Source organism: Zingiber officinale, chromosome 9B (genome assembly GCF_018446385.1).
Source record: "Zingiber officinale cultivar Zhangliang chromosome 9B, Zo_v1.1, whole genome shotgun sequence".
Lineage (NCBI taxonomy): Eukaryota > Viridiplantae > Streptophyta > Magnoliopsida > Zingiberales > Zingiberaceae > Zingiber > Zingiber officinale.
Window position 1 is genome coordinate 118,235,749 of NC_056003.1, and position 14,172 is coordinate 118,249,920.

General features: G+C 35.8%; 1 protein-coding gene across 4 annotated transcripts; it reads right to left on the reverse strand.

Annotated features, from left to right (window-relative positions):
• Nucleotides 1–610: 610 nt before the first annotated feature.
• Nucleotides 611–11,212, reverse strand: LOC122022540 (actin-related protein 6-like). 4 transcript variants are annotated; one of them, XM_042580568.1, is made up of 8 exons: nt 10,397–11,212; nt 4,572–4,791; nt 4,437–4,500; nt 2,526–2,610; nt 2,363–2,413; nt 1,263–1,325; nt 1,057–1,186; nt 611–965 (listed from the first exon to the last, which is right to left on the reverse strand). In XM_042580568.1, the coding sequence occupies exons 1-7, from the start codon at nt 11,089–11,091 to the stop codon at nt 1,057–1,059; spliced, it is 1,308 nt and encodes a 435-aa protein (XP_042436502.1). In that variant the 5' UTR covers nt 11,092–11,212; the 3' UTR covers nt 611–965. The 4 variants fall into 4 exon arrangements, with proteins under 4 accessions (XP_042436502.1, XP_042436501.1, XP_042436504.1 ...); XM_042580567.1 differs by having other exon boundaries at nt 1,042–1,186; XM_042580570.1 differs by lacking the exons at nt 611–965; nt 1,057–1,186; nt 1,263–1,325 and having other exon boundaries at nt 2,363–2,424.
• Between the last annotated feature and the right edge of the window lie 2,960 nt (nt 11,213–14,172).

The window sequence follows — 14,172 nt, forward strand, 5'->3', positions numbered from 1 at the left end:
CATAGGTTTAAAAGATAGAAAAAATCATAGGTTTAAAAGATGGAAGATATCTTCATTGATATGTAACTTTTTAAATATATCCTAAAAATAAATTTATGAGCGCTTAAACTCAAAGTGGATAGTACCATATTATTATAAAGATATATAAATTTTTTTTTGACCCAAATAATATTCACAAGTTTAATGACATTTCAACGACTTATATCTACACTTACTTTCCCAAAGTTTTGCAACATACGATCCTCCCAAGCCATGATCTTAGAAAAACAAAGATTTCAAATGGGTTACCAAGAATTCCTTCGATGACGAGAATAATATGCTTTAGTCGCTAACCTTAAGCAAGTAAAGAGCCTTCACAATCTTTGCTAACTTTTAGGAAGAACGAGAAACAGTATGGATGAAAGATTCCCACACACCCACAAAAACATATGAAACTCATTGACAGATTGATTGGAGGTAAACCACTGATTATAGATACTTGACAATTAAAAAAAGGTCAAGGTCATAACAAGAAAAGAGTAAAGATACGAATTACAACGGCGATTTGAGGAAAATAAACCACATGATGGCATGAAAATTATTCTTAAAACATTCGACTTTTTCTCGTATGTATTGACTCTTTAGAATTTATATAATTTTACACTGATATCACTAGCTATTTACATGGGGAAAAGACAACACAAATACAACAGGCGAACATAAAGTGTCAATTAAAAAATTCCAGCATGCTTAACAACATATAGTCACTTGACTGAGTACAAAATTTTAATTCGACAGTTGATGGTTGAGTTTAAAACAATCGAATTTACCAGCAACAAGCAACTCGACACTGGCCAGCCTTTGGGCATAGTCCTTAAAATGAGATGCCAATGCTACAACCTTGATAAATGATGATGAAACGTTTGTCAGCCCAACTTCTTAAAGAGAGATTAACAATCTCACCAAAAAGAGCAGCTAATAAACGACTGCAAAGTGGAAAAATATCCTTCAGTACACTATTTCATCAAACAAATAGTGAACGCAGTGAAACCATAATATAACCTAAAACTAAAATACTCAGTGGAAAAAGCGGCGTCGACAACGAGTTGAACCAAGCTCTTCATAATCAGACTTGCTCACGCACATTGACTCAAAATCAGGGCTCGATGCTAACAGTGAACCACCTCTCCATATGCCTAGAATAGGACTGGATAAGGACCACAAATCATAAAGTTAGCATAGCACACAGTTTCACAGGGAACTCAACAAGGTAAAGGGCATACTCTTCTTGTGAAGTAATCTTCACTTGATAATCATCAGGAACGAGAGGTCGAAGCTCCATTTTTCTGAAAGAAGGAAAGAGTAGTCAGTAATTATGTGTCAAATTTGATTTACAAGTCAGCAGTGTGAGACATGATTCAAGGGCTTATTTGCTAATAATTACCATCTATGCCAAGACGGTACAGTATAACCAGTATCCTGTGCAGTCAAAATTGATAGACAAAAAGACGCAATAATAGAAAAGTTATGCAGCACTCAAACAAGTCATGTGAGAGTCCATGCATTTTTATGGCCAATTCCAGGTGGTAACTACTGAGAGTTGAAAGAATCACTGGCAAATAAACATGGAAAATTTCATTTGGTGTTTGCTAACATAGTCCTACTCATTTGTTGCATGATTTGTCATATTGTTTCCCATGGTTGAGATGTTCTAAATATCTCCTAAACTGATTATTCTTTTGTCATCCTAAACCCATGTTAAAACAAAATGAATGGTTTGAATGACCTCATCTTAAATGCAAATTGCTTTGTGACCCAAGAGTGGTAAAGCTGTATCTCAATGGACGATCTTGCAGGATTATATGCTTCAGCCAAGTGATATGGCAAGAGGAGAAATATGAAAGTAGAAAATTTTGTATTATTCGCTAGATGGATAGAACAATGAGATGGACTTCTATACAAGCTTTACAATCTAGTTGCACTGACAAATATAATAGACTATGAATTGAAAATAAAAGAAGAATAAAATACACTCTGACTAAGTAGAAAATTTCATTGTAATTCAGGTCTGATCCTATTCATTTGGTTAGACTAACTTGTTTAAAGTGGTTTGTTTCCATTTGTATCATTTTTCCCACCAAAAACTTGTTTCCTAACAAGTTGCAGTGAAATTGTCTTCAAGGTTGATTGACCAAAATAGAAAGTTGTGGCCTCTTTTATAAACTTTACAACACTGATTCATCTGGACTGAAGCAAAACAAAAATAAAAATGAATTATAGAGCAAATAGAAATACAATTAACTGTGAAAATTTTATTTCCACTATTAATTTTAAGGTCTTATTGTTTGCATCAGTTCAGCAAATACATAAGAAAAATTCTTACAATCTCTCTGCAAAACGAGGAAATAGTGTGCTTCCACCAGTCAGTAGAATGCTGCAACAGGACTCACAAAAAGGCAAAAACAACATACACCCTGTAAGATTTTGAGCTATCTTAGATAAACTAAGAAATAACCTTCACCTTGTGCGCAAGATATTAAGACTACCTTTCATAGAGTACAGGATGAAGAAGAGGATGACAAGAATTAACTGCTCGGACAATGCATTCAGCTAATCCTGCTTGGTTCATACCTTACAAGATTGAGAGAAGGAAAAAAAGTAAATTTCTGCATAATTTATTTTTACAAACTTCATCTGAAATCTTGTAGTTTCTGTACAAATTTCCAGATAATGAACTTAGCTATTCAATATGAAGGATATTGTAGAACAATGTAACTATTAACTATTCAAATTCAATGGAAGTATCAACTAAATAGAGCCCCAAAGCTCCTCCATGCAGGTCTCTGAGGTAATTTAGAATGTGGTGCTTATTAGAGGGAAGTAACATGAAGCATAATATTAACTACCTGAAACCACAAACTTAGACCTAGTTGCAACAAAACAACTGAAATGGAGCTGAGTCATCATTTAAAAAAACTTAGAAGGCTCATATGCTTCCCTAGAACAATTTATGAAACTAGTTTGAAATTTTTGCATGGAGAAAAATAACTCTTATAAGGCAATGCTTGAACAAGCTCACAAGAGTTAGTCTTACAATAAATCATCTGACCTTCCTTTGTGAAAGTAACATAGGACCAGTGTAACAGTGTATATATTATAGCCACCATTAAGGTAGTTCTCACATATGCCTGATACATGAAGATCTCAACTGAAGCTCTAGATTACTTAATCATCTAACATGTTCCTTCATTGGTATTTTTTTTATGGAAAAAATAAGAATTTGATATCATATAAAATATTGATTTTCTCAATTCACTTGGACTTCAGTTATAATTATATCTTTTTTTTTAAAGAATGATTTTCATTAGAAATGTTCTTGTTTGATATAGTTATACAGATCCATGTAGTTGACCTTTATTGAGAAGGTAATGCTCCCAGTATTCAGTTCATGAAAAAGAAAAGAGTTACAGTCAAAAGAGAACCAAAAGAGTAAAAAATCAACCAAAGTCACCTGCAAAGAAGTAGGCAAGCCACAAAGAGAATGCCAAGCATATAAAAAATAATTGAGCCAGAAATATTTTTCACAATCTGACACTTCCTTTCATTCTAGCAGTACAAGAGATGGAAAGATTTCTCCAATCTCATCCTTTGCTCCTGTTTCTGGCCAAGGAAACAGAGGGAAAGGACACTCAGAAAATCTTTCCCAAAGCACATTTCCTTGTGTTTTTCCACCCAAGGAAACACAGCTTCAGGAAGAGGAGTAAAATAAACCCAAGCAATTTTGCTGGTATATAATTTGCATAAACAGACGAATAAAAACCTTAATTATTCCTCCAGCTAGCCAATTTTTATAAGGTTTTTTATCTTCCTATAGAGGATTAGTTGTTCTAATTGTGAAACACTAATATAAACTAAGCTATTGATGTGGTAATTAATATTTTTTAACTTAAACACTAATTTGTCCTGTTTTGGTTGACAAGCAGAATGTTCTGGTGCAGACTGAACCAGTTGAACCTTGATTTGAATATACAAGAACATATTTGTTCTCTCTCTTTGTAATTGTAAAGACTGTACTACTGTATAACCTTGACACTTGCAAATCTGGAAACCTTATAAGATAAATGAAGCAGAGTCAGATATAAGAACCACATACCAAAGCGAAAGCTAAAATATAAATTAAAAGAGTTCATATCACCTCTTCAGAGATATTGAAGCATAAAAGATTGCTATCTTGCAAAAATACAATTAGACATCTGCATTATTACCCACTATTCTATTTCTCATGTTATTCCCAAGTATCCAGTAGAAAGGGCAAGACATACTACTAGCATATGAAAACACTTCTGACTTATCTAAATTGGAAAAAGGAACACAAGTAATTTTCATCTGTTCCTTCTTCTGAATGCATCTTATGTCAAATAAATTAAGGTGTTATTTGTAGCACAAGCTCTACCCACCTAAATCAGCAGGATGGAATAGCATCTCAGGCACAAGGAAGCGTTCATTTGTCAGGGTAAATTCCTTCACAGGAGAAAAACTATTAATATAGAAAATCTGGTTAAGTTCTAGATATAGGAATTATGATAAATTACATTTTGCAACAAATCAACTTTCATCCTCTGTTCTGGTTTTTCCAAATTGGAGGGTGAGAGTGTCAGCTCTTCCTTTTGTCCTGAAACTGTGGGCAATGTCTCATACGGCAGAGAAAGGTACCTCTGTGCTTCATCAAAGTCTTTGACATAGCCTTTAGTATGTTCAATACCATCAGGGAGAACATATGTGCACTTGAATGGGTTCTGTTTTCCACTTCTCCTGAAGAATCAATATAAACAAAATTCAGAAGAACAGTGCATGGAAGGACAACACCAACAACCAACCACACATTGTAAAAGAATTATTTATACAAGAGATTCCAATTAAGTCAAGGTTGACAAAATACTTGGTAGATAGAAAAGTGCAAAAGGTTTTAGTAGAGAAAAAAGTTCAAGAGCTCTTGGCAGACAGAGAAGTCCAAGAAGTATTGGCACAAATCCAAAGAGGTCCTGTTGATTGGCAGGTGATGCAGAAGTTTAAGAGGTTTAGGACACTTAAAAGGTCAAGTTGAAAAGAGCATGGCAGGTATTGTGGATGAAGACCTAAAGGCTCAAAGCCTCTAGGCAAATGGATAAAGACCTAAAGGTGAGGCTTCTTGGCAAATTGATGAAAGTCTGGAGGCGAGACTTAAAAGCAGATGGATGAAGACCTAGAAGCGAAGCTTCTAGGCAAGTGAACGAAGACCTTAAGGATACTTTAGGAAAGGGATGAAGAGTTGGAGGCAAGTGCTTTAGACAAGAAGACAAGTGAGTTTTGAGAGATTACAAGGGCCTATAATCTTGGATTTGCTTCTAGATAGAGATCTACCTGGTTGTGTACTCGATCAAGGAACAATTATTCTGGGTTGTAGCTGACGAAAAAGCTAGACCTTGAGTACACTCGTGATCCTCTAGCAGATCTAGTCATTTGAAGGCATGTTTCAGTTGACTGAACAATTGAGTCGACTGGATAGTTGAATGCAAGTGTTCTGCTCACAAACAAAAGGGTTCTACTTCAACTTGAATCAATTGAAAGTTCAGTTAACTAAAGTGACTTGAGTTGAGTAGGTAAATCGACTAATGAAAATAGGAAAATAGTTTGCTTGTCGTTTGAATTGAGTCAAGTGAAGATGTTTTGAGTTGACTTGTGAAAGTACATATCAAATGGATAAGTTTGAGTTGACTACAATGGAATTGAAGATCAACTGAACAGATATCCAATTAGAGATTAGTTGTTGGCAGATAAAGCTTTAGTGATCAACATAGTAGTCAAGTGGAGCACATTTAAACCGACTAAATTAGAGAGAATGGTTGTATAAAACTTATCCAAGTTTGATTTGAAGGTAAAAATAAAGGGGCTAAGGGGACCTCAAGAACAACACTACTACACCTTAGAATAATTATTCTCTTATATTTCTAACAACCCCCAAGTGCTCTTGTTGAACCCCAATTTCTTTATTCTTGTAAAAGAAAAAAAAATTGTACGAGATTTCTTCGCCTCTGAATTTTCAAGAGTGAGTCGCCTATCATTAGATTGTCGAGTAGGACAAGGGCGTCCAAACCACGTTAAATACTTTGTTTACATTGTCATTATTTTATTTATGTTGTACTAACTTTGTTTAAACCTGGTCTTACTAGAGTAGTCAATTTTTATAATTTTAAATTTTTAGCTTTCCACCTCCCTAATCATGTCACTAATTCTATCACTAGCTTTTAACTTAAATTAGCAATAGTGAAGACATTTGTAAATTGCAATTGTCTTTAATAAAGGAGTGCTGAGTGCATATTCTCCTATAGCACAAGTCTAGAGTTAGAGAAGAAATTTGAATGTTTTAACTTTAAATTAAAAAATGTTAACTACTTCATGGAACATGTTCTCTTTTGAATAAAAGGGTTATAATGGGAATGGTTGCAAATCTCATACCGTGTCAGGCGACACAATTAAACGTTCTGATGTAGTGTTGAAACTCAATACTACCTAGCACAAGTAATCTATATTGTGTAGTTATGTCATAATGATGAGTACCGTGTCATGTCGACATTCGACAACTTTTGACATACAACAATATGCATCAAGATGAACATTGGTTTTTTTAGCTTGTGTTCATAACAACACTATTAAAAATGTACCATTGTAAATGGAATACAAAATCCAAACTTAGGGATATGGTTGTTTTATCATTTTTTTTTTCTTCATCTCCTTCCCCTCCAATTGGCCATCGACACTATACATCTGAACATCGGCATGGTATCTGATACGAGTTGTATCGAGCGGGTTCCGGAGATGACGTAAAGATTCTGGTCAAGGTGATGTGGGGGTTAAGGTCGGAATAGGAAAGCAATCCCCATCTAATTCTGTGGATCACCTAGCTTTTGGGTCTCACTAAGGTGATTCTAGTGTAAAACACTCGAATGGGGTCGACTGGTTATAAACTTGGTCGGATATAAGAACCCTAGTACATTACTTTTAAAAATAAAAAATAAAACGACTGGCCGGGTAAAAACCGGACGGATATTAAGTTCTATGTGAACACCCAGCCGAGCAAAGGCCGAACAGCCCAGAGATACTTAATCTTATATGTCGCTTTCAATGTAAGGACGGTAGGATAGAGGTTGAGCGAATATAAGGTTTTCTCTGTACGCCCGACCGAGCAAAGACCAGGCAGGCTTAAGGACACTTAGCCTTCTAAAGCATTTAATAGGCGCGCGACCTGATAAAGGTCGAGCGAATATAAGACTTTCTGTGTGCGTCGGGCCGAGCAAAAACCGAGCAGTCTTAAGGACACTTAGCCTTCTAAAGCACTTAATAGGCGCGTGGCCGGATAAAGGCCGAGCGAATATAAGACTTTCTGTGTGTGCCCGGCTGAGCAAAGACCGGGCGGACTTAAGGACATTTAGCCTTCTAAAGCACTTAATAGGCGCACGGCCGGATAAAGGCCGAGTGAATATAAGACTTTCTCTGTACGCCTGGCCTAGCAAAGACCAGGCGAACTTAAGGATACTTAGCCTTCTAAAGCACTTAATAGGCGCGCGGCCAAATAAAGGTCAAACAAATATAAGACACTCTGTGAGCACTCGATCAGGCAAGGCTCGATCGGGGTTTAAAATACCTGATGATATATTACTCCTAAAAGGAAGTTCTAACATACATAATTTATCCTATGTTCTCTCAAAAGGATCTTTGGTACCCTGTACACTATATAAGTTTCTGAACAGATCTTTGCAGTATTTAATATATGACAGAACAAAGTGATATAATATGGCCGACCTTATATACCGACCGAGATATGCTCAGCAGACAACAATCGACAACACCATAACGACTTATGAGAACTTGTCAAGGAATATTTCTTTGAGGCTTTCTTCAAAGGTTATTATGTTTCTCATATTAATTGCAGCAGCATATTTTCTTGACTACCTCAGTAATGGTGCAGAGTATAAGCGATAAAAGAGGTACATATCTGGGTAGGAAAAAGATTCCTTGGATTATCATGAAACACACAGGTTGTACTTTCTTCCATCACCTAACAAACTCTAACAAACCGGGGACCACCTCATGATCGCGGACGTTATGTGAGGCGGTATAAAAAGGGGATCCTCTCCGCTGGCAAGGTACACGAACTCAAACATTCGCATCTGAACTTTACTTCCTCGCTAACACTTCCACTATTGTTCTTCATCCACTTCCGGGAGATTGTACTAACTTGAGCGTCGGAGGGTCTAGCTAGGGATCCCCACCCCGGTGTTAGGTCACTAACGCTTTGTTAGATCATCTGATTGTGCGCAGGATCGTTGAGGAGTTTCTTCAGATCTCAAGAAGTCTACTACCCTTCAACTAGCCGGAGCCAACACGCCATCTCGCAACCTTCAGATAGGATTAGTATCAAAACAATATTGTTTGAATCAAATACTGAAACTTCAATATGGTTCGAGATGTTGAACCTTATTAATGGGTATATTAAAGATGATGGGTATCCTTCAACAATAATCAAGATAGGTCACACATTTTATAATTTTCAAAATGAACACCAATGTGATTTTTTACGCTTGATAATATATAATAATTTATATAATATCATGTAAAATATCAAAATTTCATTATACATCAATTTAGGCATAAAATAGTAAGAACTAGTATTAATACTTTAATACTATGCAATAATTTATTGTTATAGCTCTACATTTAATACTTTACAACTCAATAATTACAAAATAATTAATAATTTAAAAAAAAATGTTTATTTCGATTTGTTTTATTTTTATCACAATTATTGTGTTCCTCATTCCTCCCCACTAATCAATAAGATTGTCAGAATGGTCTTTCATTTGACTAATCTAATTCTAATACTAATTTTATGAACTATGCAACACACAATCAGTGATAATATAGAGGGTACAATCATTTGGTACCAATATAAAACTTTTAAATGATATTAATAAAGATACCATTAATAGGATAAAAAGTGGACAATTAGCATCGGTAAAAACTTTTGCATCACATGAAATTGTCGTATAACCCCCTCAGTTAACTATGTTACGATATATCTTACTTTATGATTTAAAATCAAGATATTAAAACTTAAAAGGCAATTCTAAGCAGTAGGTAGTCAACCCACTACTTAGCGCCTAATCAGAAGGCATGTCCTAGGTGGGGGTCTAGGAAGTTTAGTTAAAATATTATGAAAATAAGAACATAGATTCAAGTTTACAATCATAAGGACGATAAAAGAATATTAAATAGATATAAAGCAATAGGTTACAAAAAAAAGTACATGTTGCTTATAAAGGATAAGATGAAAAAATGAAGAAAAGTATAGAGGTGTAGGACTACTAGAAAGAAATAAATTCTGGAGATAGATGTGTAGGATTACTAGGAGACAATAGAAAACATTAGATGTAATTTTGTTTGAAAATAAAACAAGTCAAAATAGGTTAAGGTGGTATTGATATGTTTAAGGACAAGTAATAAATTTCATAGGATGAATCATGTAAAAAAGAGCTGCTTAACCGATCAAACCAAGTCAAAATAACTTAACCTTTAATTTTAATGGTGTGATGAGATCTACTTAGTTGATCCAAATAATTGGGACAAATGACTTGTTTTTACTCTAGCACCACATTATCCAAATTTTTTAACATGTCGTAACTTCTTTTTGATGCACAAGCATGTTTCAGAAGTCATAAAATTTTAGTTGCAGGAACAGAATGCTCAAAAAAGTTCATACTTCATACATGCACTTCAGTAGATCAGAGTATCTACACATTGTAGGAAACAAATCCATATTTGAAATTCACTACTCGACAGCATCACCTATATAAAACCTATAGAACTAGTCTCATTCACCATTCAAATCTTTAGCTATATAGAAAAAGCAGGTCCAAACTGAGTAGTGGAAAACAAAAATAAAAGAAAGGCAACCCTAACCAAGAAGGGTACATATCAGAGTATCTTGTTTTGCAGGAATGCTTGTTGTTCATGTGCTAACTCATTGGTATCACGGGAAGAAAGCAAGTTGAATACCCTCTGGAATAACTACCTCCCAAAAATAAAAGAACAATTCAAAACTCTGAAAAACATTTTAAGATCATAGATGTGAGTTGAGGGCATAAGATTCATGTAGCTCACCCCAAGTAGGTGGGATTAAGGGGTTGCCCAAATGTTGTTGTCAGGATATAACGTTTCTATATTTTCCCATAGTTTAGATGGAAAGATAAATGTTCCATCAAAATTGATAAACCATTATGTTTTCAGCAAGAACATAATGGTTCAACACTACTGGCAAGGATATCCACGAAAAATAGGCGTTTTGATTGAATGACAAAGGGCAGCTCAATTGATAACTAACCTTGCAAGGCGGAGATCCCGTGACACATCGAGAGAGACGAAGCAGAGCTTCTCTTTGGCGTGGTCAATGATGAGGGTCTCATCCATGACGTTGACGGAGCGGTACGAGACTAACTCCTTGAGGTAGTTGGTCAGGACCTTGCCACCGAGGTCGAGGCGCTTGACCGCGTAGTTGAGCGTGAAGTTTTGGAGCACGGGGGCGGCGTGGGTGAAGGAGAAGCCGCAGTCGACCACGAGGCTGCATTGAGTCTGATGACAGTGGGAGTGGCCGCGACTCGCCTCGAAGAGGTGGACGAGGGAGGGGGAATCGGCGACGCAGAGTGAGCGGAAGCCGAAATCCTCGAACACGATCTCATCGGTGACGCGCTGGACAGAAGGAGGGTTGAAGAGAGGCTCCACCAGGAGGAGCGATGAATGGTTAGGGTCGACGCGAAGGAGGGTTCGGATCACTCTGTCCCACACCTCCCTCTGGAGCTCCGGATTGACGAGGTAGCCGCGATCGAAGGGCCGCCGGAGGGACACGGAAGTGACGTCGGTGTCGGCGGCGCGGAGTTCGTCCGCCACCAGCCATTTCTTGGAGGCAGGAGACTTTGCGACGCAGTTGGGGACGATGGCCACGGGATCCCTATCTCCGCCAAAACCCGCCTTGCACAGCCCCGCCCCATTGTCGATGACCACCACGCTCCCTTTGGACATCTGATGCGATCTCGTCCGCCACTTCCTAGCCTCCTTCTTCTATCTCTTCTCAGATCCGCCACCTCTCGCCGCCTACCCTCGCCGTCCCACGGAAGCACGAAAATAGAAGAAGAAGAGGGAGGCATAAATTGCCTCTGATTTTATTATTTAAAAATTTTTTATTAGTAGAAAAACATCTGTATAAATCTATTCAGTATTTGTCTATTGTGCGTGTAAATAATCGAGTACAACAAACCTTCGGGTAAAGTAGAGAAAAATAGGAATAAGAAATGAGAATGAGAATCATTAATTTCATTATTAATAGTTAGATTATAGGAATAAGAATATAAATAAAGGAATGAATTTTTGAAATTTGGTAATAACTCATTCCCATGTACCTCTCCTTCAATGAGTCATTACCCTATTTTCATCAATCAAAATATTCCCTTATTCCAAAAATACCCTTGACCTAAAACTAAAATTTTCTCCCTTAATATCAAATATCAAAATATATTTATTTATTTATTCTTTCATATCACTTCTCTTTCCTTGTTCTCTCTCATTATTTTATCACACACTTTTCCTCTCCTTAATCTATCTTATCACACTCTCTTTCCTTTTTTTTTCTCATTACACTTTCTCTCTCATCATATTTTCTCTCTCCTCAATCTCTTCTATCGTACTCTCTTCCTTCTTTTTTTCTCATCATACTTTCTCTCTCATCAATCTTTCTCATCACACTCTCTTTTCTCTTTTTTTCTCATCACATTTTTGCTCTCATCGTATTTTCTCTCTCCTCAATCTCTCTTGTCACTCCCTCTTTTTTTTTTCTCAACATACTTTCTCTCTCATCATACTTTCTCCCTCATCATACTTTCTCTCTCCTCAATCTCTCTCATCACATTCACTGGTCTCTTTTTTTTCTCATCACACTTTTTCTATCACCATACTTTCTCTCTCCTCAATTTCTCTCATCACAATCTCTCTCCTCATTTTTTTCTTATTACATTCTCTCTCTTCATCCTCTCCCATCGTACTTTCTCTCACATCATATTTTCTCTCTCATCTTCTCTCATCATGCTCTCTCCTATCACACTTTCTTTTCTCATTTTCTCTCATCACACTTTCTCTCTCTTCATTTTTTTCTCATCGCACTTTCTCTCTCGTCATACTTTCTCTCTCATCATTCTCTTTCATCATATTTTCCTTTCACATTCATCTTTCTCTCACATATAATTTTTTCTCTTATTTTCCTTTAAAGGTAAAAAATGATATTTTGATTTATTTCGATATAAAATATGCAACTAACCAAACATTGCTTTTAAGAGTGATATACATGCTCATACACATTCCCATTCCACAATACAATGATTCCCATTCCGATTCCTTTTCCTAGGAAAGAACCAAACACCCCCTTAATTTTGCATGCAGTCCTCAATCACAAAAATTTTTGTTTCCACTCCTTGCATATAAAGTATTACTTGTTTCAACTCCCTCATACAAATATTGTTACCTAAATTACCCCTCTTGCAGGGAGTTAAATTCAACATTTTACACTAGAATCCAGTACTTTATATTAGAATCGAGTATATTTTCTATCAAAATTAATCATCATATTTTTTCGGTACAAATAGTCTAAAAATGATTATAATTCCTATTAAATTCAACACGTTAAACTAGAATTGAGTATATTTTCTATTAAATTGAGCACGATTTTTTTCTTATTTAATATAATTCCTCATAAATTCACCATTTACCATTTAAAAAAAATCTAGTATATTTTTCATCAAATTGAGTATCATTTAAAGAAAATCTAGTATATTTTCTATCCAATTGAGGTGAAAAAAAAATCATAATCAATTTGATAGAAAATATACTAGATTTAATTTAATGTAATGAATTTAAAAGGAAATATATTGATTTTTAGACTTTTTATACCGAAAAGTATCATGGGCAATTAGGTAAATATATTTGACTAGGGAGTAGAAACAAAGATTTTTATGGATGAGGACTGCATGCAAAGATGAATTTATGATTAGGGGCTGCATGTAAATTTACCCACAAACCTTTACCCACTGAGTTGATATTTTTAATGACTCATGTAATAAGATGAGTTAAGGTATGACTTTAACAAAAACTCCTTGCACCCTAAAACGACTATCGATTATAAGTTAATTTTATAATTTATTTTTTATATATAATTTGAGGGACGGTGAGTGATATTTAGGATGAGCATAATCATAATTAATACATGACTTTATCTTTATCCACATTGCAATAAGACATGTAATAGAATAAAAGTGATTCGAAAATCTGGCTAGTAGTCAGGTTCACATCTTTTCCTATGCACTAGTAATTATCCGCTAGTAACTCCCGTGGATTCTTCTCCGTATTGGTTTATGGGCCAATTAGATGGAGGCATTGGGCCGAACGAATCACCTTTTTGTCATAATGTAATAAAACAAAAGTAGTTGCTTCAATAGATCTTGAAATCAAATCCGGATGTAAAATATTTTGTTAGGTGTTTGAGATGGACATCGTCATCTTTTGCTCAAATGTAATAGAATTTATTTTTACATGGTCGGAGAGCAGCTAAGCTAGATCATGGTCAACCAGCCACTATAAGCTCGCAGCCAAGCCACAGGTTCGCAATAGACAGCCATCATGAGCTCGCTGTTGGGTTCATGGAACGTGATGAAGGATGTGCTCGCCTCAAGCGACAGTGGAGTTGAGATTTTATAGGACAAAAATATAAAAGGGTATTGTTCTTGTTCGAGAATGAAGGATGGGGTAACTCCTTGCCGAGTGGTTTTCCTGGATGAATCAGCTACTATCCTTCAACCGAGTCCGTTTTTGATGAGTTAAGCTTTGCAAATCAGGTGACAATGAGTAGCTATTGGCAAGTCATCTGCCAGCAAATCAATGAGTAGTTTGTGATGTTTTTTGTTTCTAATTCTTTCATATTTAGCATGATTGGATTGCTAATTGAAGAATTGCATAAGAATTATTGTAGCCTCTAACTTATTGCTTTTCTCCTGCATCCTAACTATTTTTTTAAAATACGATACATTAATTTCGAAACACACATGTGTACATCCACAC